The sequence below is a fragment of the Callospermophilus lateralis genome, chromosome 7 (assembly GCF_048772815.1).
Source record: "Callospermophilus lateralis isolate mCalLat2 chromosome 7, mCalLat2.hap1, whole genome shotgun sequence".
Classification (NCBI taxonomy): domain Eukaryota; kingdom Metazoa; phylum Chordata; class Mammalia; order Rodentia; family Sciuridae; genus Callospermophilus; species Callospermophilus lateralis.
This window is the reverse complement of record NC_135311.1, coordinates 133089707-133115584: the sequence shown is the minus strand read 5'-3', so window position 1 is coordinate 133115584 and position 25878 is coordinate 133089707. Positions and strand designations below refer to the sequence as shown.

General features: G+C 59.9%; 1 protein-coding gene across 1 annotated transcript; it reads right to left on the bottom strand.

Moving 5' to 3' along the window:
• Positions 1-534: 534 nt before the first annotated feature.
• Epha2 (EPH receptor A2) lies at positions 535-25878 on the bottom strand. Its single transcript, XM_076861198.2, has 17 exons — positions 25663-25878; positions 21012-21079; positions 18491-19160; positions 10446-10601; positions 10038-10370; positions 9415-9530; positions 9018-9171; positions 8430-8529; positions 7961-8016; positions 7589-7714; positions 7294-7482; positions 7094-7155; positions 6782-6991; positions 6516-6665; positions 5822-6015; positions 5058-5213; positions 535-1463 (listed from the first exon to the last, which is right to left on the bottom strand). The coding sequence occupies exons 1-17, from the start codon at positions 25742-25744 to the stop codon at positions 1358-1360; spliced, it is 2928 nt and encodes a 975-aa protein (XP_076717313.1). The 5' UTR covers positions 25745-25878; the 3' UTR covers positions 535-1357.

Below are 25878 nucleotides of genomic sequence, written 5' to 3'. Positions count from 1 at the left end.
TGACTTGCTGTGTGGCCTGGGGGCAAGCCTGTTCACTGGGCTCAGCCTCGGTTTGCCTCTTCTGTAGAATGGGGCCACCCACAAAACCCGTCACAGGTCGCTGAAGCTCCGACAAGACAAAACCTGTGAAAAACTTCTGTAAACCTCCGAGCGCCGCTGAAGGATCTCTTCCAACAACTCCGTGGAGCCGTGTGGGAGGGAGGCCGGCAGCTGCCCCCACTGCGCGCCTGCCTAGTGCCTGCCTGGCCCGGCCAAAGCCTGGAGATCAAAGGTGACTGAGGCCTGCTGGCATGGAGGCCGGGCTTGGCGGGGCCTGCTCCCTGGCCCCCTGCCCACCTCCCACCCACCCCTGTTCCCAGTGACACGACATGCCTGCCTTACGCAAGAAGCTCTGTCTAAACACCCGGGGTTAGTGGGGAGCCCTTGCCCGACACCCCACACAGGAGGCCTCTCGATCCCCAGCCCGTCCCAAGACCGAAAGCCAAGATCGGTTTGAACATCTGCAACTTTATTCCAGAGCAGAAATAAGTCATTTTCTAACAATAAATATAAAAAAAAATAATAAATTAAGTTTTCAAAAAATATCCAACAAAACAAAGTCATTAACACTGACAGTGTGGGAATGTCGTCTAGAGGGCGGGAGACAGGGTGGACGGGCGGCCGGCAGGAACCTCCAGCAGCATTGGCGCCCGCAGCCTGGCCGCGTCCGCCCAGGCCCGCTCTGCCCCCAGCCCCGCAGGGCTCCTGCCACACGCGCACTCTCTCCATGAAGTACAAAATACAGATTTAAAAAACCTCAACACAACCAAGCGTCCCGAAAGGGCCCAGGAGAGCAAGAGATTGGCCTGTTAGGGCTGAGGACAGGGCCTGGGGTCTGCAGAAGGCCCGAGGGACGGAGCACCACTGTGGCTCTCACCCAGCCAAGTTCAAGGTCTGCCCTCGTACAGCGAGGGGTGGGGCTTGAGGCGGCCACCTGTTCACGTGGCCAGGGCTGACCTCCATCTCCCAAGGTGGCTTCTACCAGGTGGGAGAAGGCAAAGTGGGGGTCAGTTTGGAATGTCCCTCGGGGATGTCCGAGGTCTTGGTGGGGCTTGCCCGGGGGCATGCTGGGAACTTGATGGTGCCTGCTAAGTGCTGGGCCGTGTCCCTCACTGGGGACGAGGCCACGGCCAGCATCCCCGAGGGTCTCATCAGTTCAGGGCAGGATGTCCTCCATGACCCCCCAGCAGAGTCCTCAGGGGGCATCAATAAGAACAACTAGAAATAAATAAGTTCCCTGGTCGTCAACTGCAGATCCGGCAGGGGGGCCGTTTGGATCCTTCAAGTACTCTCGGCCGAGGGTGCACCAGGCGGCGGCTCAGATGGGGATCCCCACGGCGTTCACCTGGTCCTTGAGTCCCAGTAGGCTGTAGGCAATGCGTTTCTGGTGGCCAGGCAGCCGCACCCCGATCCTCTTAATGTCACTGCGGGCAGGCAGAAGAGAGAGAGGGAGAGTTAGGGGCCAGAGCTGCAGAGGGAGGTGGACAGGGCAGGGAGGGTAGGGGAGCAAGGAGAAGAACAAGGGGACCTGTGGGCGAGACAGTTCCCGTCAGGGAGGCCTGAGGAGATCCTGAGAGGACCTAAGATGGGCCATCATCATCAAAGTTAGGAAAATGACTGAAGTCCCCACTCTGCCTGTTTTTTAATCTAATCAAAACTTCACAATTATCTCTGAGGTAGGTGCTCTTTTCAGCTCCCTATTGACAATTTAGGAATTGAAGCTCAGAGAAGTGGAGTGACTTGCCCAAGGTCACACAGCTCTCTGGTGAAAGAGCTGGATATTAACAAGTGGTGAACAAAGGCCTCCCCTCCCTACTCGCTGAGGAGCTGAGGCCCCTTCTCCAGGTGGCAGGAGGCCACTGCCAGGTGACTGGTTTCCAGGGACCCTCGAAGGCTATCGCACAAAGCCCTCCTCCGCTCAAGATCGCTTCCTATCTGTCCATCGCCTCATCTCAAGTTCCCCGCCGGCAGCTGAGGAAGGGCTCAAGAAAGACTTGCTGAAGGACCGTCAGCATTAAAGCTCTGAGGGGCAGAGTGACCAGGTCCCCTGAGGTCGGTGTCTTCCCTGGTGCGCACCCTGATTCCTTCCCCTGTAAAAGGGGATGGCAGTGCCGGATGGCAGTGCCCGATGGCAGGCGGGAGACCCCAGGGACAGCAGGGGGCGCAGCTTTAGTGCCAGGTGGGAAGCTGTTCCCAGGAGTGCTGGCCTCTCTCCGTCACGCCTGCCGTCCCCTTGTAAAGCCACTTAGGCTCCCAGCAACCCGCAACAGGACGTTTATTGCTAACTTTGGGAGTTTTCTCCCCTGCTCTCCTCACCCGCCAGCCCAAACCCATGAAAACACCCAGGTTTTTACAGCCACCTCTTGGCTGTAAACGAAGCTAATTATATGGTGCAAGCTCCTATTTGCAATTCCGGAGACATGACTTTCCCACAGGCTCCAGGAACCCTCTGAGAAGTGCTGAGCAGGGAAGGGCAGACCCAGGAGAGGGAGGTGGCTGCTCATGCTGCAGCAAGAAAGCCAGAAGTTAGATTTTAAGGAGAACTTCCAAACCTACCACCTGCACGACACTTTAAACCTACATAGCTGGGAGCACTTTCCCACCCCTAGAGGTGTCATAGTGTGGATGCTGGAAAAGCACTTATTGAGGACGCCTGGGGAGGTGGCATCCCCAGAAAAGGCAGGATCCTGGGCAGCTAAAGTGCTGAAGTCTGCATGTGGGTCCCAGACGACACTGACACTCAGTCTAAGAACCACCAGAGTCTGTGAGCTCCTAGACCGTGCGGAGGCTGGCACCCCCATACCGCCCCTCCAGGGGTCCTGGCACATGCCCGGTCCTCAGGGAGGACTGCTGAGCACAGAATGAGCAGATGAGTGCTTTCTGTGAGGGTGGAGCCACTGCCCAGGCCATCTCGGGCTCCTCTCCTCCATCAGAGCAGTGCAGGCTCATCTCCCGGGGGCTGAGTGGTCTCTGACCCCATTTGGGAGGCAGAAGCCCCAGGTGGGTCTGTCCTGGGTCTTTACATGTGAAAAGGGAGGGTCAGCGAGCCTGAGAGCAGCCCAGCCCCTCCTCCTTCACACGCGGTTCCTGACCCTCCCCTTTCTTTCCTAACCACGAACACAGCAAGGCACTGGGACCAGCTAGGGACCCACGGCAGATGCCCTGAGTCTGCCCTGCCAGCGGGGGGTCCCCGATGCTGGGCAGCTCTCCACCAGCTTCCTGAACAGGAGCAAGGTGACACCTCGCTGGGCCACCTCCTGAGCACTCGTAATGCCAGCTCTGGCCCCAGGAAACTCCCAGGCCACCTACCCAATGCACATCTATGGCATGTGGCTCTGAGTCTAGGAGGGGGACACGAGGAATGGCTCCCGGCGCCCGCAAGTCAGCTCAGCCACTCTCCCTGTGCTGTTCCTCCTGCAGAGCCTGTCCCGGGGCTGTGGCCTGTGCCCTGGCCACACACAGGGCACTGCTCACTGTCGCCTTGACACTCCCTCACTCTCTCTTAAAAAAAAAAAAAGAAATCCCCATCCCCTTGGGGAGTCTGCGCGGCTGTGAGTCCCGCGGGCCCAGGACCCCGGCAGGCTGGCGGGAGGACAGGGTGCAGCTGAGTCCCTGCTTTACCCAGGTCCTTCCAAACTAGACACACACACGTGCGCACACGGCCTCTGTCCATCCCAGAGAGCCCTGTCCCTGCTCGTGGGAAAGGAATTGGCCAGGAGCAGGCTATTTCGGGACATTTCTAAGAACATGTGTTTCCTGTAAGGACTTCTCGCCCTCCGCTCTGGTCACCAGGAGAGAAGCTGTGCTGTCCTCCAGGGGGACCCCTGGGGGGGGCCAAGGGGCCTGGCCCAGGTTCCCAGGGAGGAGGAGAGAGCTCGGGAACCCGGGTATTTATTTGGCCATGGTCTACAGGCAGAAAGCCAGGGAGATGTGGACTAGGAGACCCCAGCTAAGCCCTCACTAGGTGCTGGGCAGGTCCACCCACCTCAGACCCATGCAGGCCCCACAGCAGGAGATGGCCACCCAGGTCAAAGTGGACTGAATAGGATCAAGGTGATTAGGAAGAGGGAGAGATGGGACTTGAACCCAGGTGTGACCACAGAGCCCCCTGGCTGGCAGTGAGAGAGACCCAGGGACCTGTGTCCCCTTCCCGTGTCTCTGCACCTCCCTCTGGTTAGCTCTGTCCCTGCCTGATTCCCACTGCAGGCCGTTCCCCTGGGGCAGGACACAGCCAGCAGGCTGGAAGCCCCACTGAGCAGCTTCCAGAAGCCCTAGAGAATATTCATGCAGAGACCCAAGTCCCAGAACTTCTGTGATCCAGAAGTGTGGGAGGCCAGGTCATCCCCTCCATGTGGTTCCCAAAACCTCTCGGGCCAGGGTCTGTTCTTGATGAGACCTTGGACGCTGCACAATCAGGGCTGTTGGGACCCACTACTATTTTTAGAGGCACAGAAGGCTAAGAGCATAATGTCCTCTCCCTGCAGGGACCGGAAGAGGTGACCCTGCCAAGGCTGTGCTGGGAAGTCATGGTGCTGGAGTGCAGGGGGCAGGAGAGTCCGGAGGGGCAGCCAGACAGAGGGCAGACCCAGGACTGGCAAGCCTCTGCAGGGCTGAGAGCCACCACATGGGGACAGTGCCCGGGAGCCGCTGGCAGGAACTCTCTCTTGTACCTGTCTCTTCTGTCTGGCGGGGATGTGGATAGGCCCTACTGCCCTGTCCTAGTAAGGATTGGGTCCAAGGGCTCCATCCCAGAGCTGGCCTGCAGTCAGCCCGCCGCTGGTGGCTATGCTATTGTGACATTAACTGTTATTTTCCCTTTCTGGAGAAAGAGGCAGGAAGGGTGGGCGCGGAGGGTGGACCCCAGAACCCCTGGCAGCCAGCCTGTTCTGCTCTTCCTGCCCAGCCCCTCCCGCCCAGGGAGAGACAGAAGCAGCAAGGGAGGCGGGCGGGAGGGTGAGGATGTGGACAGGGTGTCCGGCAGCCTCCAGGAGGGAGGCGGGGCCGTGGGTGCTACTCACTCGCTGGTCATCTGTACCACCTTCTCGATGGCATTGTAGCCAGCTGCCATGAAGTGCTCTGTGTACTGCTGCATCTTGATGGACTCCAGCCACTCGGACACCGTGCGGAAGGGCACCCCCTCTGAGCCACTGGTGCTGGGCAGCCGGATGGACACCCTGGAAGGGGAACGGCCCGCGGGCAGGTGAGAGACTTCAGCACCCAGCCTGTCCCAGGCCCCAGCCCTGCTGCCCCCTAATCTGGGCAGCTCACACAGCCGCCTGAGCCTCGGTTTCCTCATCTGGGCAATAGGGAAGCCCAGCCAGGCTGGGTTCCAGGAGACGGTGGCACATCGGTAGTAGTCGGTCCACAGCTGTCTCTACTGTGGTTCCCCTGATCCTACCAACAAGACCACCATCAGGAGCCCCAAATCACAAAGCGTAAGGGGCAGAGATTCAGGGTCCTGGAGTCAGAACCCCAGCCTGGCCACTTGCCGGCCACAAAAGATATTTAATCACTGTCTCAGTTTCCTCATCTACACAAAGGGGATCATTACAGGACCTGTCCCCAGGAGGTAAAGCACGTTGGGCGCTGAGCGGTGCACACGGCATCGAGGAGGCTGGTACTCACCAGAGACAACCTGTCCAGCCCAAGGGAAGCCCAAGCATACCTTCTGAGCCCTCCTTGCTGCCCCTGACTCCCCCCAGCTGCCCACTACACCCAAGTGGCTCAGGAGTCCCCGAGAGTGAAGTTGGGGGTCACCACGGGCAAAGGGCATGGGACTCACCGGGGGTCGAAGTCAGCCAGGGTCTTGAGGGAGTCGGGGGCGCGGATGAGCTTGTCGAGGATGCTGACAATGTCGGCGAACTTGGGGCGCCGGGCGCGGTCCTGCTGCCAACACTGCATCATGAGCTGATAGATGGCCGAGGGGCAATCCATGGGCGTGGGCAGCCGGAAGCCATCGTTGATGGCTTTCATCACCTGGGTGGCAAAGGAGGGTCAGGGTGGCCACGGCAGGAAGCCACAGCAGCCTGGGGCACAGACCCCCTGCCCCCCGTCCCCGGCACACAGATAGGAAGGGACGGGCCAGGCGCAGGGGCTGGCTCCTGGAGGAAGGAACCGCAGATCTGGCTCCCCAGCAAGGCCCCATAGGGCAGCCGCACTGTGCCCGCTGTGGCCCAGCCTCCCTCTGGACTTCCCTTGGCAGGGGGTGCTCCTCCTCATCATGCCTGGGTCAGAAACCAGGCACCGGGACACACACACACACACAAACACACGTGCACCCTCTCACACACACACGTGTGCACACACACCCACTTCCTGCTTCCTCGGCTCTGTACCCACTGGACTGTAGGCAGGGACCAGGGCCTGGCGCCCAGCATGAGCCCTGGCACAGCCCCAGCCTCCCTCCTCTGCCTGGGCCCTAGGACTTGGGAACATCCAGAGGGTTGGGGTCCATTCAGCCTGGGAAGGGCCCCCACCTCGTGGTTGGACAGCTCCCAGTAGGGCCGCTCGCCGTAGGCCATGACCTCCCACATGACAATGCCGTAGCTCCACACGTCGCTGGCCGAGGTGAACTTGCGGTAGGAGATGGCCTCAGGGGCCGTCCACCGGATGGGGATCTTGCCGCCCTGCAGAGGACAGGCCCAGTCACCGCTGTCCCTCTGGCCAGGCCTCTGGGGCAGCATGAAGGCTGCTTCACCCCCACCCCCCAGCCCCCACAGTGATGGCCCCTCTCCCAGCTCACACTGGTGGTGTAGGTGGCCTCGGGGTCATCCTCCAGCACGCGGGACAGGCCGAAGTCGGACACCTTGCAGACCAGGTTGCTGTTGACCAAGATGTTGCGGGCGGCCAGGTCGCGGTGGACGTAGTTCATGTTGGCCAGGTACTTCATGCCCGACGCGATGCCCCGCAGCATGCCCACCAGCTGCAGCACGCTGAACTCGCCGTCCTTCTCCTGCCCAGGCACAGGCCCTCAGCTCCCACGTGGCCCTGAGCCACCAGGGCACCCCCCGCACCCCGGCTCAGCATCCGCGCCCGCCACTGCCCACGTCCTTACCCGGAGGAACTTGTCGAGGGCCCCGTTCTCCATGTACTCCGTGATGATCATCATGGGTTTGTCTGCGGGGTGTGGGCACAGGGGTGAGAGGCAGGCAGGCCACAGTGTGGGCCAGGTGGGCACGGCTAGGGTCGGGTGGCCCTGAGGCAGTCCCTCTGCCCCCACCCGGTGTCAGGCCCCTAGGGTCCCCCAAGTCTCACATTTAGAGACCACGCCCTCCAGACGGATGATGTTGTGGTGGCTGAACTGGCCCATGATGCTGGCCTCGCTCAGGAAGTCCACGCGCTGCTTCTCTGTGTAGCCTGCCTTCAGGGTCTTGATGGCCACGGGCACCTCTTTCTTCCCCGAGGACGCCTTCAGGGTCCCCTTGTACACCTCCCCAAACTCTCCTGTGGGTGGGCAAGGTAGGGGACCTCCTGGTCAGCCGGGGTGCCAAATGGCCCCACCCGAATCACCCATTGCCCGCCTCCCCTGGTGACAGGTGTGCCAGCTGACCTGCTCCGATCACCTTCTGCCGGGTGACACAGGACGGGTGGATCTCGGTGGTGAACTTGAGCACAGCCTGATTGGGGTCTTCATATGTGTGAGGGTCCACGTACGTCTTCAGGGGCTTCAGCTGTTCTGGAAGGGGAGAGAAGGGGCGGGGTCACAGAACGCCCGGGAGGCCAAGTCCCTAAAGGAGAAGGGAGAAGCCACGTGACCAGGGACCTGGGGCTCAGGCCTTCTGGAGGAGCCCTTAGAGCTGCCGGATGATGCCTCTGTGCCCACCCAGAGCCCTGGGACGTTCTGGCTGCCCTCAGCTCTGCACAGAGCTGAGGGGGTGTCCTGGGGAGGGGACAGGCCGGCACGGGGTGGGCTGCATCTCACCTGACTTGGAGAAGTAGACGTCCTCTGAGGACTGGCGAGCGCGCAGACTCCTCCTCCTGAAAGAACCCACAGGGACCCAGATACACAAGGTCAGCGAGGCCTGCCCGGGCCGGGGGAGCCCCCTGCGGGCACTGGGCATGGGGAACCAGAGGAAATGAGCCAGCGGGGACTCACACTTTGGGATCCACGCCCCATAATGGCCCCATAAGTGGCCATAACAAGGGCTTCTCTCATTAGGGCTGCCAGGCCTCCTGCAGGGCGCTACCCACCGTGTCCTGAGCCCCCCCCGTGGTGCCAGGCACCTGCCTGGCGTGTCTGGCTCGGCACACCGTCACGTCACCCAGGAGCTGGGGACTGCACGGCACTGGACTGGATTAGCCTCAGCCCCACTCCTCAGAGGGGGAAACTGAGGTTCCTGCCCCGAGTCCTCCCTCAGCCCTCGGGGACCTGGGTGCGGGCTCTGACCAACCTGCGGTGGATGAAGAAGCCAATTCCTGCCAGCACCAGAAGCAAGAGGACGCCAACAGCCACACCGCTGATCACTGCCATGTTGCTAGAACCTTCTGTGGCTGCAGGAAAGACCAGCTGATGACAGGGGGCCCCCCCACCCAAATCATGCAAACTCCCCTGCTGCACCCAAGACCCACAGCAGGCACCTAGGACACCCGGGGTCTCTATGTGCTGGCCGCAAGAGTAATCCTGAGGCCCTTGAGGACATGTTCTTCCCTCCCAGGGACAGCCAGCTCGGGGCCTCCCCAGGGCCTCGTGGCAGGGACTCCCCTGCATGGGGACTCAGCTCTGGCTCCGTCCGTGGTGCACAATCTGAACTTAGGTCTCCAACGCCAGAGCCCACGGCCTGAATGCACCTCCCTGGTCCTCCACGCCCCAACCTCAATTTTGCCCTCTCCCACCGGGGGACAGACCATGCAGGGCTGTCCCAGGCTCCACTGACCAGGAGACACGAGTTTCTCACCTCTTGGATCCACCCCACACCCCATGTCCCGATGGCTCGGTTTCAGAGCCTTGGTCTGGCACGTGCCCGGGGCCCCCGACTCACACAGCGTCTGGAACTCGTGCACCTTGCTACCAGCCCCCTGGCCCTCCTGCGTCAGCGCCTGCACCTGGACCAGGTAGGTGGTGTCAGGAACCAGGTCATCCAGGGTCACAGAGAAGCCCTCAGTGCGGCGCACGTTGTAGCTGTTGGAGTCCCCCTGTGGGTGGCAGGCAGGCAGGGAGCAGGCAGTGAGGCCACCGCAGGACCTCCGCTCAGCACCCCAAGACACCCGGCCAGCCGCTGATCCCGGAGGCCCTGCCTTCCCTCCCTGACCGCTGCTTCCAGGAGCTAGAGCATGTGTACACATCTCTGCTGAGCGGCCCTGGGAGACCCCAGACGTGGGTGTGGACATCTACGTGACCAGCCCACCCCGTCCTAGTGCGGATCCTCAGTGGGTTACCTTCTTGCGATAGGTGACCTCGTACTTCCACACTCGGCTCTGCTGTGGTGGGGGGATGCTCCAGGTGACGCTGAGTGACGTGGTGCTGCGGCCCTCCAGCCTCACCTTGGGGGGCTCTGGGCAGGCAGAGAGTGGGGAAGGGTGTGAGGAGCCACCGGGGGACAGGGGACAGAGAACCAGCGGGCCCAGGACCAGCTGCCCCCAAAGCCCAGGCTCCCAGACCCCACCCTAAGTCCTTAAAGGCAAGCTCCAGAGCAGATCACAGAGCCCCAGGCCCCACCCCAGGGACTGGCACAGAAGTGCCCTCTGAGTATTTAGTACACAAACAATAAAAATTAAATAATTGCTGTGAACCCAAGCTCTGCTCTAAGAGTCTTAAAGATAATAGTTTGTTCAATCCTTTCAATCGTCATTATCACGCCCAATTCACACATGAGAAAACTGAGGCCCAGAGAGGCTAAGTAACTTGCCCACGGTCACAGAGCTTGGAAGTGGCTCCAGAGACAGTGTTTTAAACTTCTTGTTCTGCTGCCTATCTCTGGAACGCAGCTGAGCCCTGGGTGGCTGTCCTCTGCCACCTGGGCAGGCTCCCCCAGGGCACAGCCACCACCCCTGGGACTCACCTGTCTGGTTGATGCTGACACTGGCCGTGCGGAAGCTGCGGCTGGTCACAAGGTCTGAGACACCATTGCGGGCCTCGACGGCAAAGGTGTAGTTCATGTGGGGCTCCAGGTCGCTGACCGTCACGCTGGTCCGCGTCAGCGCGTGGGGGGGCTCTGAGTAGCGCACGCTGGCCTCGCAGGGCCCGCACTGGCCGGACTCCGGCCAGCACTGTTCACAGGTGACACTGTAGACAATGTCGTCGCGGCCCCCACTGTCCTGGGGTGGTGTCCACCGCAGCTCCACGTTGGCGCCCATGCCCACGGCTGTGAGGTAGTGGGGGGCGGAGGGCGGACCTGCGGAGGGGGCAGCTGGCGTCAGCCCCAGTCACCCCGACCCGCCCGCCCTCCCCAGCCAGCCAGAGGACTCACGTGTGCAGGGCAAGGACAGCGGGTCCTCGGGCGCCCGGAAGTAGCCCTCCTCGCACTCGCAGGAGCTGGCACCCTCAGGGGACGGCAGCGTGTGTGCCGGGCACGGCAAGCAGGGTCTCTCGGAGGCCTCGGGCTTGAAGAATCCCGGTGAACAGGCTGATGGCACAGGGACAGAGGGCACAAGGACATCAGCTGGATGTGTCCCTCCCCACAGGTCCCCCTCCGCCCCTCCTTCCCGGACCTGTTTTCTCAAAATGTCTTTGGATGAGAAGAAACGTGCCAGCACCCGGCGCGGGGGACACTAGCAGGAGCCTGGCCTGTGTCCCCAGACCTTGGCACAGTCCCCACCAACTCAGGAGGTGCCACACCCTGTGCTGGCATCCAAGGTCCGTGGCGGCACCCTAAGAACCCTGCCATGTGCTGGCTCAGCACCTCGCAGCACACTGCCCGCCTGCCTCGTCACCCCTGATAGGCACAACCAGACGGTCATCGCCCGCCCGCCACCAGGCAGCTCTGAGCTGACCAGGGAAGCAACTGTATCCGCTTCTCCATCGTGTCTGCTGACGGACCGTGACCACCACCCGCTTGACCAGCCGGCCTCCACGGCTCAGGATGCCACTCCTCAGGGGCTCCCCCGACCCGGGGCCCGGCCACCTTGCCCGTTCCGGGGCGGCCCACCAGGAAGCAGGGAGGCCAGCCCCTGGCGTTTCCCTGGACCTGTTTCCAGGGCCGAGTCATTTCCACCGCTCACAGGGCAGCCAGGAAGCAGCTCTCCCTCCCCCAGTGGCGCCTCCATCCTGGCCCAGCTGGCCGGGGGCTCCTGCCCCTGCACCTGACCGAGGGCTTCTTCCTCCCACTGCCCTCTCCTGTCCCTGCCCCAAGCCCCTTCCTGACCCCACAGGCAGGAAGCAGCTCAGACACAGCCCACTGTCAGGGGCTGGGGTGGATGCGGAAGGGACCAGAGTGGGGTCGCCCGGAGACCTCCCCCCACACCCCTACAATACCACCCTTCGCCTATCCGCAGACACCTCCCCCCAAGTGCCACGCCTGTCCAGCGCTCCCAGCGGCCTGACCCCAGGCTGAGCATGGACCCTGGGATGAAAACAAAGCCCGTCCCCCAGCTCTGGGAGCATGTGACGATGTCCATAATAAAGAGGTGAGCTAATGGGACAGAGAAGGGAAATGACCTAGGTCAGGAATCTGAGGAATCTCAGAGGGGACACTCCAGCTAGGGTTTAGAGGCTGCATAGGAGTCCGCAGCACAGAGATACTGTGGGAGGGAGTTAGGGTGTGAAAGGACACGCCCATTAGAGAAGGTGCGAGCAGCTCTGTGGACACAAATGGAATGAGCAGCAGGCTACAGAGCACTCAAGAGCAACCCTGAATGCCAGGCCAAGAAGTGGGGAAGTGGAAGCCACTGGAGGTCTGATGTTGGAAGTGATTGACAGTCGGATCTGCGCTGTCAGGAGAAATTCTTGGACAGAGGCTGCCTCAGATCTGGGGCAGCCTGGCCTGTAACAGCCTAAGGACAACCCTTCAGGGAAGCCAGGGTCAAGCGCCCTGGCCTGCTTGAGGTGACGAGCTCTTGGCTATCACGTGCGAAGCCCTGGGTTCAATTCCCAGTATTGCAGAAAAGAAATGGGGCGGCTTGGCCTACGGGCACCTCTGATCATGCCAGGCAGCTGGCCCTTGGGCTGCAGAGTGGAACCACGCCCCCTCTGCACAGTACCCTGTGTGAGCAGAGACAGGCAGGGGAACAGAGGCAGGGGACAGAAGCTCCGTAAGTTCTTAGACCGTGACTTCCAAGTGCAACCGGAACTGGGCTGCACCCAGCCCTTGGCCATCCCTTGAGGCAGCCCAGCCACAGCCACCTTGGCCTGGGGATCACACGAACAGCCTCTCCTACCCCCTCTGCCTAAGCCCAGGCTGAGAGCTTGGGCACCAGGGGGCTGGGGACATGCAGCCGGGCCGTGGAGGCCCAGAAACGATGCCTGATCTCTGCAAAGCTGGGAACCCCCAGGACAGTGAGCATTCATGAAGCGCCCACTGTGTGCAGGGTCTGGGCCAAGCACCTCGCGTCCATCAGTCCTCACAATACACCTGTTACCACGGCCACCAACACGCACCCCATTCTTCAGGTGAGAAAAGTGCTGTTCAGAGGCAGAACAACTTGCCCCAGGTCTCCAAGCTACCAAGACACGGAATCCAAATGTGAACCTGGGATGCCTGGCCTTGACCTCTCTCCTCCCCGCCTCCCTGCCCCGGAACGCCTCAACTTGGAGTTAAGAAAAATCAACACCAATTTGAGCAATTGTGGTATAAAGGTGTATTAAGAATTGTAATGCACAAATAAAGAAAGAAAGAAAAAAATAAACAAAACATTTAGCTCAGGAAAAAGAAAAGAAAAAAAAATCAACACTTTGCAATAAGCCCAAAGAGAGAGGAGTCGAGCCCTGACCTGCTTCGACAGTCAGAAAAATCCAGGACTCATTTCAGATCCCCTCCAACTGGGCGCATCTGCTGTGGAAGAGCATAGACTCCCTGCTGGGGGGCTGGGGGGGTTAGCTAATGTGGCCTCCCAAATGTCTTTCAAAGTCTCCTGTTGGATTTAAGAAATCCACGTGTACTTTCCATCCTCCCCACCACATATAAATAGTTCTCTCTTCCCCCAAATCTTCCAAGTTTAAAAAATGAGACTCCCAGAAGCCAGGCCGTCTTTATCTTGGGGTTACAATTCCCCCAAATGCCCTGACTTGTCCACTGAGGCACCTGCCTTCCAGGTAAATGCTGGCCCTTGGTCCAGGTCCAGCAGAGTAGGGGCCTGGGGCAGCAGTCAGGTTCCAGGCAGCCCCCGGAACCACAGTCACCCTTCCCAGCCCTGGATCACCTGCTAGCCAGTGCACCACAAGCCCCATGGCTCAGGGTCAGTTCCACCCAGGGCCCCAGACACCTGCAAGCCCCCACCTGCCCTCACTGGCCACCCTGTGCTCTCAAGCCCCTCACCGGAGGCCAAGAGGAGGAAGTGGGGGAAGAGATGGGTTCCATTCCCTGGCTCCAGAGCCTGGGGGTGGCCTGCCTGCTGCCGGCAGGAAAGAGGGAATTTGGAGAGATTTCCGCTGCGGATGTGCCAGATAATGCAGTGGAGAGGCGGCGTCAACGGGGCATGTGCTTGCCTGATGAGAATGTGCTGCCCCTCCTCCAACCCCAAAAGACCGGGATTCTCCAGGCTTGCCAGGAGTTTGCCAGTGCTTGGGGGGTCCCAGAGTAGAACACCGGCAAGCCTCCAACCTGGCATCCTGGGCAGGCGAGTGGGGAGAGAATCACACCCACCCGCCTTTCCTTGGGCGACCAACAAACTCCTATGCACCCTTCAATACCCAGCTTCAGCTTCCCTACACGGCCTCCCAGACTGCCCCACTGCTGGCCCCTGTAGGCCCCATCAGGGCATGTGTTACTCAATCTCATGTTTACCAAACAGAAAGGAGCGCGTCCTACGAGCCTGGCACAGAGCTGGGTGCTGGGATACGTGAAGACACAGATAAACATCTTTCGTTTCCAGGGGAATTCACAGCCTGGCTTTCATGTGTCATTTGGAATCATTTCTGCACATATTAGGATCCTCTTTGAGACTGGCAGACCCCCACCCCCGGCCCTCCTGGGAGCGTGATTTAGGGTCTGGCACAGGCAGGATCACAGCCAGGGTCTCTTGGATGGCGGGATGGAGACGTGAATGAATGAATCAAGGGCAAAACCTACCGCTGCAGCTGAGCATGTGCTCTGGGGCCACGGAGGTGAGCAGTGTCTTAACACCCAGGGGATCCCCGGGGGGCATATGCTTGGACGCCCACCTGCCCTGCACAAGAGCCTGGCTTTGGCACACCCTGGCACACCTGTGTGGAGCGTCTCTGGCCCCAGTTGCCTGGCAGGCCCCAGCCACTCCGAGCAGGGGAACTGGGGCACAGCGGCTGCACCTAGGGCTGTACCCCGGTTTTTCCAGTTCCTGATGCCCGCCCCTCAGGTGGCAGCGTGGGGTGACTCAGGGACAGCCACCCTCTGCCTGACGCAAGCCCAGCCCCCAGCAGAGCCCCTCCCCCCAGGCCTGGCCACCTCCTAGGCCTCAGGTGGCAAGGTCCTGGGGTTAAGAGGTCACATGGCAATTCGCCTAGGGCTAGTCACCTTCCCACGAGAGCCCAGTGAGTGACCACAGGTACCACCTCAGCCCAAGGATGTGGAGCCTGGACTTTGTCTCTACGCCCTGATGGCAGTGAATTGGTGACCTGTGAGTTATTGACCCAGCAAACGGGGGCACTGATAACTTCAGGCCCCGCTGTTCCTGCAGAAGGGGGTCCGTCCCCAGGGCCCCATTGCTGCCAGCACCCTGCCCCTGTCACACACACCCAGGGAGCTATCTATGGCACATTCCTCCTCCCCCTACTCAGCCTCTTATCTCCTGTTTGCCCTCCTGCCTCCTTCCGCTCTGGGGACCCACTCACCTCCGGGGAAGGAGGGAGGGGCAGGCCTGCCCGGTGGGGCTGCCAGCACCCAGGCTCCCCACAGTGTGAGCCGGGACGGCTGCCAGGACACCAAGGTCAGAGCCACATGGGGTGGGGTGGGGGCTGCCTCTGCAGGCCATAGAAATAAGGCCTGCGGCCCTCCCCAGGGCAGGGACAAGCCTGGGAGCCCCCAGGTAAGGATCGGGCAGGTCCCGATGAAGCAAGGGTCCTGCAAACAGCTGGGCCAGGGTCCAAGGCCACCCTGCCTAAGGACCAGCTGCACCAGAGCTGTCCCCTTCACGGTGGACTCTGGGCTAGGCCTGGGCCACTCAGGATGCCAGTGGTGGACCCCCCTCCTGACCACACACAGTGAGTCATACAGTCCACAGCTCAGACTGAGCCACAGCTCAAAGCCACAAGGGCTGGCTCTGATCTCCAGGGGCCAAGTCCCTTCATAGCTCCTGGCCCATCTACTCATTTTATAAATGGGGCCCAGAGGGGACTTGCCAAGGCCACGCTGCTGTGGGTGGAAGGACACACACCAGGGAAGACTGGGCATGGTGCACTGCCCTCCTCAGGCTGGGTCCCTGTTTCCTCTCTGGGCCTCAGTTTCCTTGTCTGTAAAATGGGGCTCAAGTCCTCACCCTCTCAGGATGGTTGTGAGGAATGAAGGAAATCTTGCTTGTGAAATGTTAAGCATGGTGTGAGGAATGGGGTGTCCCTACGAGCTCAGAGACAGTAAAACTGGAATCGGAAGGAGACATCCCCAAGGGGCCGGCCTCCCAGCTGCTGGGCTGAACCTTTGGCCACGGCTGCTGGCCACCTGCTCACCTGGCTGGCGATCTCCCCAGGCTGAGGCGCCAGCCGGGGCCCCACCAGTGATGCCCGCACAGGAAGCCCCGGGGGATGGCGGCCAGCCGAGTGACTGCACTGTCCCCTGGGCAGGGTGTGGGGGGGTGCTGGAGGGAAGTGGCTCATTCCTGACATAGCTGTTGGAGCTGGCTGGGCAGTGTGCCCACCTGTCCGTAAGAGGCACCTGGGAGGTGCCTCCCACTGGCTACTGCCCACTTAACACTTTCCAGGATCCTCTCGATTTCCTGGGGAGAGGCCAAGTGACCTGGACAAGGTGCCGGGTGGCCTTGGCACACCATGCCCACCTCATATTATCTCGGCCCAGACCCTGCACACAGTGGGCTTGTTTATCCTCAATAGAAGCCCCAGGGGGAGAATCTGGGCCACGGGCCCAAACAGGGTCAAGCAGAGGGGAGACCCCGCCTCCTCCACTTCCCCTTCCAAGCCCCCAGTCCCGTGCACCAGGACTGTCCAGGGGCCAGGAGCTGAATCAGGGATTCCAAAGGAACTGCCCATTTCCCACCCCACTTCCTGACCCTCCTGCAGTCTGGCTGCCAGGATTCAAATCCTGAGGCAGCCACCTCCTAGCTCTGTGACTCCAGGCGGGCCTCTTGGCCTCTCTGAGCCTCAGGCTGCTCATCCATTTGATGGGTCGGAGAACACCACCTCTGCACAGAGAGGAGGTGCAGATAAAGGGCTCAGAAAGCACTTGTCTCTGGTTGTCACCATCCCTGTTTCCGGCGCCACGGTCAGGCAGCTGCTTTAAGTGTGGAGCTAGGCTGGGGGTTCCCAGCCACAGAGGAACCGATTTGGGCAGGGATCACAAGGAGGAAGAACCACGGCAATAGGTGGCTGGCAATTGGGGAGGGTCCCCCTAACTAAGCGAAATATCCTTCTAGGGAACTGGCCCTCCCAACCAGGGGCCTGCTCAGCTCTTCACACACCAGGCCTGCCAGGACCCTGACCCCCACCTCCAGAGAAGGGGAGGCGCCTGGAGAGACCCCCCCACCCTTCCACTTATCTCTGCGGGGCCTGAATCACAGGCCTGTGGAAAGTTTTCAGCTGCCCCTCACCCCCACCCCCGCATTCCTGTGCGAGGATGTCATGTGGGAGGAGCCTGCGCCCAACTGGTACCCCCCCACCTCACAGTCATTGTCTGGAGCTGAGAGTGAGCATTTGAGGTCACCTAAACAGGGGCCGCCTGGGGAAGGGGGCCCTCAGCAGAGGGGAACTGGGAGGACAAGGGCCGAAGCAGAGACCGCACACACCACACGCAAATGGCCCGAAAGACTCCTAGGAACTTCTCACCCAGGACTTTCCAGGCTGGGTTAAGCAAGATTCTGAGGTTCGGCCTTGAGGAGCGTGTGGACCCTCTCAGGAAGGGCTCTGAGGTTCCCCCAACGCTTCAGCTGCTTTCATGGGTGCAAGTTCCATGCTAGAAACCAAGCATCCACTCTGCGGGTGATGTTGAAGTCTTTCATCTAACTCATGGGAAACCCAAGGCAGGAGCTGAGACGAGGTTCACCGGAGGTGCTAGCGGGGATGTGCAGGACGAGGCTGATTTCTCAACACCTAGCTTATCTCAGTGAGAGAGAGGGATGAGTGGGCCTTGCAAAGGTCACCCGCATTCCTCAAATGCCCTGCCCCACAGCTACTTCCAGAAGGCGTCATCCATTGAAAGTTCACCTGGGTGTAGGTTTCCGCTGTCACAGGCCTGGCCCTGCCAAGCCGTAGCCTCCCTGAGCTCACTGATGCACAAGCCCAGTTCCCAGAATCTGAATTAACTGGTCCCTTGTCTAGGCTTATCTGTGTTTGTGGCCTGGGCAGGATCAGGTGAGAAGGGCAGACCCTGTGTCCCCCCCACTGTTCCTTCCACACAAGCCTGGGTCAAAAACTCCTCAGGTGAGTCTAATGCAAACCCTGGGTCCAATTCAATTACCTCTAATTACCACAGAGGAGTCTGAGGCCCAGAGAGGTTAAGTAACTTGCCTAAAAGACACACAGGGAATAACCGACAGAAGTGAACTAATTCCTGGGACTATTTCACAGGGCTGATGCAGAGCAGATACTCAGGAACTATTCGTGGGAACAGCCAAGAATAACAGCTATGCTTAAAAGTATGTGTCAGGCACTGACCTAAGCACTTTATGAGTATTAAGTCATTTGATTATCATAACCACCCTACAAGAGAGATACTAGAATCATCTCCATTTTACATAGGACGAAACCCAGGCACAGACAGGTTAAGCAAACAGCCTGAAGTCACACAAGCTAAACGGAAAGCTGGGATTTAAAGCCAGACTTTCTTTCTCTAGAATCCTTTCTCGATTCATTCATTCTTTTTTTTTTTTTGGGGGGGGGGAGGGTACTGGCAGGGGTGTGGGTAGATTGGATTCAGGGGCCACTGAGCCCCATCCCCAGCCCTATTTTATATTTTATTTAGAGACAGGGTCTCACTGAGTTGCTTAGCACCTCACTTTTTGCTGAGGCTGGCTTTGAACTTTTGATCCTCCCGCCTCAGCCTCCCAAGCCGCTGGGATTCCAGGCCTATGCCACCGCGCCTGGCTTCAATTCATTCATTCTTGATCATTAAGTCAGCCTAACCATAAATAAGGAAACTGCTGTTCACAAAGGCCATCCAAGTTCCATAAGAGAACCCCCGCACGTCCCCCTCCCCTGACACCCAGGACCACCACTCACCCTGACAGGCGTCCTCCACCTTCTCGTAGCCCTCCTGGCACAGGCACTGCCCAATGGGCACCAGCCACTCGCCATCCACCGCGCAGTGCATGCGGGGCTCTTCGCCCCCTGGCGGCACCACAGCGTGGTCCACGCAGGTGCCGGCCACGGTGGCCAGGGAGGGTGCTTCGGAACCTGCGATGGTCTCGGGGAAGCGAGCCAGGCTCTGCAGCAGCTCGGGACACTTCTTGTAGTAGACGCGGACAGACAGCAGAGCCACGCAGGCACCGATGTCCTGGAAGGCCAGGTAGAAGCCCTTGCGTCTGAGCGGCCCCACGGAGCGCTCCTCCAGGTTCAGCTTCACGTTGCGCGCCTCGAAGTCGCTGCTGACCGTGATCTCATCGGGCGCGATGGTGTCGATCTTGGTGAACTGGCGCTTCTGGAAGTTGGTGCCGTAGTCCACGTCCGACTCGGCGTAGTAGAGGTTGAAGGTCTCCTTGCAGGAGCTGGCGCCACCCGGGAAGCTGTTGCAGTCGCGCACCGTGAACTTGAGCTCGATGAAGATGCGCTCCGCCTCTCCGCGGTACACCCAGTTGGTGCGTAGCCAGTTGTCCTGGTCGCCGGCCACCACGTTGCACACGGAGTACATGTAGATGGGCTTGTCGTCCATTATGCTCTGCATCAGGTCCCACTGTGGGGGGTCAACAGGTCAGTGTGGGTGGCACCAGCGGGAAACTGAGGCCCAGGTGGCAGAGCAGGGTGGGGGAGGTGGTATTGTGGCCTGGAGAGCAGCACCCAAGAGACCCTGAGGCCAGGGTCTCACCCTTGGCCTTTCTGACCCTAATGTCAGGGTGCTGAACCTGAGATCATGAGCCCAGGGTGGAATATGGGGCTCTGTGTGACTTCAGGCACGTCATTTAAGCTCTCTGAGACTCAATGTCCCCATCTATATAATGGGGTGCAAGACCCCAAAACTCACAGGACTGCTGTGAGGATAAATGACAGAATGTCTACAAAATGCCCAACACGGCACTTGGCATGGTAGCCTTCATTGCCTGATCACTGCTATTTGTCACTGGTCACTGGGAGGGGGGGTCCATGTGTGTGAGTGGCAGGGGGAGGGTGGGATCAGGCAGTGGGTGAGCTCCCTCATCCTGATCTCAGCCCTGGAACAGATCAACATGCATTCCTCCCTCCTCAGAACAGAGCGCAGCCTTTTCCAGGAAGACCTCCCAGGCTGGGCCAAGCCCCTGTCTCTGGTTCCCACAGTCTCCATGTCTCCTTTGTCATGGCACCTGGCACACGGTGACGCCCACCCTAGCTCCAAGCTAGATTCTGAGCTCCTTGGAGCAGGGACTGCATCTAATTCATCTCTATCCCCAGGGCCTCTGTGGCACAGAGCAGGTGCTCAGGGAAGTCTGAGTGACTGAGTGAGTAAATGAATAAAAGCAGAGCTGACGAGAACAGAGGCCGGGCCAGCACTGGGTGGCACTGGCCACGGCCCCGAGGCCCTTAGGCTGGTTCCCATTCTGTTAGGACTGGGCTGGCTTAGAGGCTCTGCCTCCCGGATGGACACTCCAGGACCTTAGAAATCCACTCAGAGCTACACCCCAGGACCCTAGAAATCCACTCAGAGCTACACCCCAGGACTTGCTGGAGCTATGCCTTGGACAGGCACCCAGGTCACAGATGAAACCAGCTGTAGGAACTGTGCCGAGGAGCCCCCTGAATCCCCCTGCCCACTCAGGGCCCCAGGACAAATACAGCAGGAATCCACTGTACAGAGGAGGAAATGGGGCCCTCAAGAGCAGCACCAGCATCTGCCCCAAGATCACAGGGCAGCTGGGCACAGCAGCACACACCTGTAATCCCACTAGCTCGGGAGGCTGAGAGAGGAGGATCATTGAGCCAGCCTCAGCAACAGCAAGGCGCTAAGCAACTTAGCAAGACCCTGTCTCTAATAAAAATTCAAAATTTGGCTGGGGATGTGGTTCAGTGGTTGAGTGCCCCTGAGTTCAATCCCTGGTACCCCCAAAATATATCACAGGAAAGTCACAAGCAAAACTGGGGAAGGGACCCTAGCCTCTGGGCCATCAATCTTGGTCAAAGAGGAGCAGCAGAGAGGCAGGACAGGCAGAAGGCGAATTGCTCCCTGTCCCGGGAGTTGTGGGGAGCCCTCCTCCTTCACCCCTCACATTCTCATCTGCAATCTTCAAGATGGGGGAGTTGTCAACTCTTTCCCTCCCCAGAGGCAGATGGAGGAAGCCAAACATTCCCTCAAGTCATCAGCCCTTCTGAGGCATCCAAGGGTCCTGCTCTGCTAGCCCCTCGGCGTCTCCCCAGAGCCCCCACCTCCCGGCCCCTGCCCTGCCTTCCCACCCCAGCCAGCTTTGAGCTGGGAGGGCAACTCAGTCGGATGCAAGAAGCAAGACGAGTTTGAAGCCTGGCCCAGCTGCTGAGTCCAGCCAGGCCCCATCCTCGCTGATCCCAGGGACCCAGAGCCCAGCTCTCACCCCGGGCCCAGCCCCGCTGGCTGACTTACCCCTTTGCCATAGGGATGTGTGAGCCAGCCAAGTTCTCCTTTTGCAGCCTCAAAATCCAACAGGACAACTGCAGGAGAGAGGGGAGGGAGCCGTGAGCACGGGGCGTCTCCAGGGGAGAGAAAGACCATGGCAGAAAAGGGAGAGGCCTCTCAGGAACCCAAAGGGGCCTTGACCTGAGAAGGGACAGGGCTGTGGAGGTCACACAGCAGGCCGGGGTCAGGACTGGGCCTCCTTTCTCCCAGGCCAGGGCTGGAAGCCCCGCTGTCCTCTCAGGCAGACAGGGACTCAACCCAGCGGGAGAGCAGCAGCTGGGCAGAGCCAGGGGTGGGCAGGGGTATTAAGTAACACCCGGCCAGCCCCTCTGCTTCCTTGAACAAGGCCCCCAGGCAGCACTTCACACACGTGGGCCTTGGGGACACTGGTGTCTGCTTCTATGACATCTCCCAGCATAAAATTCCCAGACCCAGCCCAGGCCACACAGCACACACAAGCACACATGCATGAACACACGTGTCTCCTGGCGCCCCAAGAGAGCGCTGTTAACAGGTGGAAACTGCTCTGGGGGAGGGGAGGGGCTGGAAATGGATCTTCCCACCACAAAAGCCACAGTGCAGGCGGGGTAAAGCCCTGAGCCCACAGGGGCCTCTAGGAGGGGCCCCAAGGTACACACAGCTGCTGAGGTCCCCGCCCTGGGAAAGTTGCTCCTGTTGCCAAGGCCAGGAGTGCCCGGAGGAGAACCCTGGTGGGGGACTTCCAGGCCCAGAGGGACCAGGTGCCAGGGCCAGGCAGAGGGACCCATTGTCAGGGGCTTCCCTAGAGCCGGCCCTGCCCAGGAGCACCTCCCGGTAGCATCCCCTGGTTCTGCACCAGAGTCAGTGGCTGAAGTCAAGACCCAAGGCACTGTCCCTTCTCTATTTCTAAATAAAGTCCAGGTAGTGTCACCAAGGGCCACCCTCAATAGAGGGCAAGGAGATTGGGGAAATTGAGGCTTAGAACCCATACATGTGCCATGTACTGGAAGGTAAGGCCTAAGGTGGAGGGGAAGGGACCAAGGACACTTGCAGCCGGGAATCCTGAGGATCTGGCCTCCTCCAGCCCTGAGCCTGGGAGACCAGGCAGGCTGCGAGCCAGGTCACCTGTTTGGGAAGATGAGAGGTGAGTTGAACGCCTGGAGGCCCTGAGGGCAGCTGAAAACCTCTTCCTTGGGCTGGGAGTAGCTGAGCAGTAAAGCACAGTGCAAGGCCCTGGGTTCTATCCCCAGAGGTAGTGAAAGGATGACAATATAAAATTAAAAAGGCCACCAGGCATTGTGAGTGCACCTTGTAATTCCAGCCACTCAGGAGGCTGAGGCAGGAGGATGGCAAGTTTGAGCCAAGCCTGGGGAACTTAGTAAGATCCTGTCTCAAATTTTAAAATAAAAAAAAAAAGGAGCTGAGGATATAACTCAGTGGTAAAGCACCCCTGAATTCAATCCCCAATACCCACAAAAAATAATGATGTTATAATAAATAAATAGCAACCTCTGAGGTTAGCCTGCCCCCTCTGTCCTACAGGCTGGAAGCTTGGTATGAGGCCCTGACACCCTGACCGCTGACCTTGTTCAAATCTCTCTAGGAAGGGTCCAGCAGTACAGACAGGGAGGAGGAAATCCATGTGGCACCAAGCCCCATGGCACAGGCGGGGGCAGGGGGAGGGACAGGGATTTGTTCAGACATGTCCAGGGCCCAGGTTTGGAAAGTCAGTGACTCCACTAGCAAGTGGAATGTCCTAGCTATACAGGAAGGAATCTGGGGGCATCTGACTCCAACTGGGTAGGTAGGAAGACAAGGTGGGAGCTCCTGGGGCGCGCACACACACACACTCAGTGGGCAGGAACCTGCAGTCTGCACCCCAGGGAGTGAGATCATGGCTCTGAAGGGTTAACCTGGCACAGAAGCCCCGCCCCTTCCAACCTGGGTCGGGCTCTAGAAGTATCTCAGGGATCAATCTGAGAAGAAAAGAAGCCTTCACCAGGAAGGAGCCTCCCCAGAGGCTTCCAGCCCCAGCCCCCTCCCAGGAAATTCCCTAGAACCAACCACCAGGAACAAGGGGAGCCCAGCCCATAGTTTGGAGCTGGCTGGGTTCCCTGAGCTCCCCCAGGCCATAAGCTGGGCTTCTAGTGGGGAGACTAGGAGCTCTTTAGCCCCCTAGAGTTTCACTGAGAGGTTGGCCCAGTTGGGGCCTTACCCATTTACCCTCTATCCCGCCACTAACACCCCCAGGAAGAACCGCCTTCCTCTACCTGAAGTTCCTCTATCAATGCCACCCTGGGTCCATATTGCTTTACTTATTTTCCCACAAATGCAGTACTTAACACCCACTCCCCCATTGCCCTCTCCCTGCTCACCCCTAAAGCCTAAGAAAGCAGGAGGCTAGGGTCCTGGAAGAAAAACAGGGAGGGAGTCAAAGGGTAGACAAAGAGCAGACACGGCCCCAATAGAATTAAGAAGCCCAGGACTCCCCAGGCCCTGGGCATTGCTTGGCCCCCTTCCTATGGGCAACACTCCAGGTCAACAACCCTGGCCACCAGGATCCTGGGTTATGCTAGCTTTCCAGCAAAATCCACCCAAGAGCAAGGTGAGAGATTCTTGCCCAGGTGCTGGGGTCTGACCCTCTGTGCAGAGGGCCCTGGTTGGCAAGCATCAGGCCTCCCTCAGTTTCCCCATCTGTAAAGGAGGGTCAACTCAATGGATGTGGAAGAGAGGCCCTAGCAGGCTCCACCTGGGCCTCCAAATGCAAGGGTGGGGGCAAGAAAGAAAGAGAATCAGAGCAGCATGGGTGGACAGGCCCAGGTGGCCTCCTATCTACTCTCCAAACCTCCCCAGGGCAGACACAGTGCATCCAGAGTGAATCCAAACAAATGAATCCAGGGCTGGGGACCCAGCTTAATGGTAGAGCACTTGCCTCGCATGCACAAGGCCATGGATCCAATCCCCAGCACCAAAAAGAAAAAAGAAAAAAAGGAAACCAAAACCAGCAGCTGCCAGGCGGGTGTTGACCCCCACTCCATCCCACATAGGCACAGCACCCCAGGAAGCTGCTCTCATGTCCCCCCACCCCAGTACAGTATGCTGTCCTTTCCCCTCTGCCTTATGTGGGGTGGTAATGGGGCTCTGGGCTAGTGGCATAGGCAGGGAGAGATATATACAGAGGCAGAGGGCAAGGAAGGGAGTTCCAAGCTCCCCCAGGGGTGGCTGGGGGTTGGGGCCCAAAACAACCGTTTAATCCCCCCACCCGCTGGCAGCCTGGAGAGAGGCCAGTACTGATTCCAGCTGTCTCTCCCCTTCCCTCCAACCACAGTCCCCCTGGAAGGGGGAAGATCACAAGAGAGGGCGTATTGAGGGTGTAGAAATCCCTGCCAAGCACTCCGCTAGAGCTCTGAGCTGCGACCAGAGTTCATGTCTGCCCTAGGGACTAGAACGGGATGTGACCCCCCAAATACCAACCCCCGCCCCCTAGAGCGCTGTTCGGTCCTCTTTATCCTCCCAACGTGGAAGAGCAAAACCTCCAGTTTGGAGGGGGAGCGACCGCAGGGCTCAAGGCAACTTCTCACCGGCCCAGGATTTCCTCCGGGGCTTCCCCTGGTGGAGCCTGGGGGAGCCGCGCTCAGCCTTGGCAGGCGAGGAAAACTTGTTTTCTCTGCGGGGAACGGCAGCCGATCGCGGCTGGGTGGACAGGAAGGTCCTCGGTCAAGGGCAGGAGCCCCCATCCTTTCAGCGACCCTAACTGAGAGGCAACGCCCCCATCCGCACACCTGCCCCGCCCAGGACAAAGTCTGGGCCCCTCACCCAGCGCGGCTCACAAACGCTGGGGCGGAGGTGGGTGATTCAATCCCCCACCCCCGTGTGTCCAGGTTCCCTGGTGGCTCTGGGGTGACGGTTCCACACCTTGGGAGACCGCGCCCCCACCTGCCGCATTTCCTCGTTCTGAGTCACCCCTTACTCAGAACACTTGACTTTGGGACTTCCTGTCTTCTCTCCCAGCTCCCCTGACCTGTCCTGGAGTTCCGAGTGCGGTTTGGGAAAGGAGAGAAGGGTGTGCGTGGTCAGGAGTGACCCCAGCCTCTCCCCGGGCTCACTGCTGGGACTGGAGGCAAAACGGAGCATACAGAAAATCTCAAGAAGCAGGACCTACGGCTAGGGCCCCCCCGTCCCGTGGAGGAGCCCCCTCCCCCAAAACCGGGCCTCCACAGATGCCCTCTCCGCAAAATCGGGACAAGTGAGTTAAGTGAATTCAAGCCACTAAGAAGTCGATCCCACGGAAAGGCCCCCTAGACACCCGCTTCTCCATGGGACCCCCGCGCCCCCCGCCGGGACGCGTTCCTGAAGCCGGTTGCAACCGCGTGGCCGGCACTGCGTCCCTTTCTCCGAGGCCTCCAAGTCCCGCGAGCCGAAGACGAAACCCCTTAGTCTCCATAGCCCCTATAGTCCCGGTGAGGAGCCCCAGGCTCGTCCCGATCGCAGCTCGCGCGCCCTCCGGACGCCAGCGCGCCGAGACTGGGCAGCACCTGGTCGGTTTCCAAAGTTGTGCGCATTAGAGTACGCGCGGCTCCAGGAGGAGCAGGGGTCTAGGGGTCCCGGCGCCGGGCAGGGTCTGGCCTCACACGCTCACCTTCCTTGCCCTGAGCCGCCGCGGCTACCAACGCGCAGCCCCACAGCAGGGCGAGGCAGGCGCCGACTGTCCGGTGCTCCATGCTGCGCTCCTCGCTCCGGGACAGATCCCCGGCGCCCGGCTCCCGCACGCCCGCACGCGCGTACGCAGGCCTCGGAGTCCGGCTCGCGCCCGCCCGCTCGCCCGCCCGCCGGTGCGCAACTTCTGCCCCTCCTG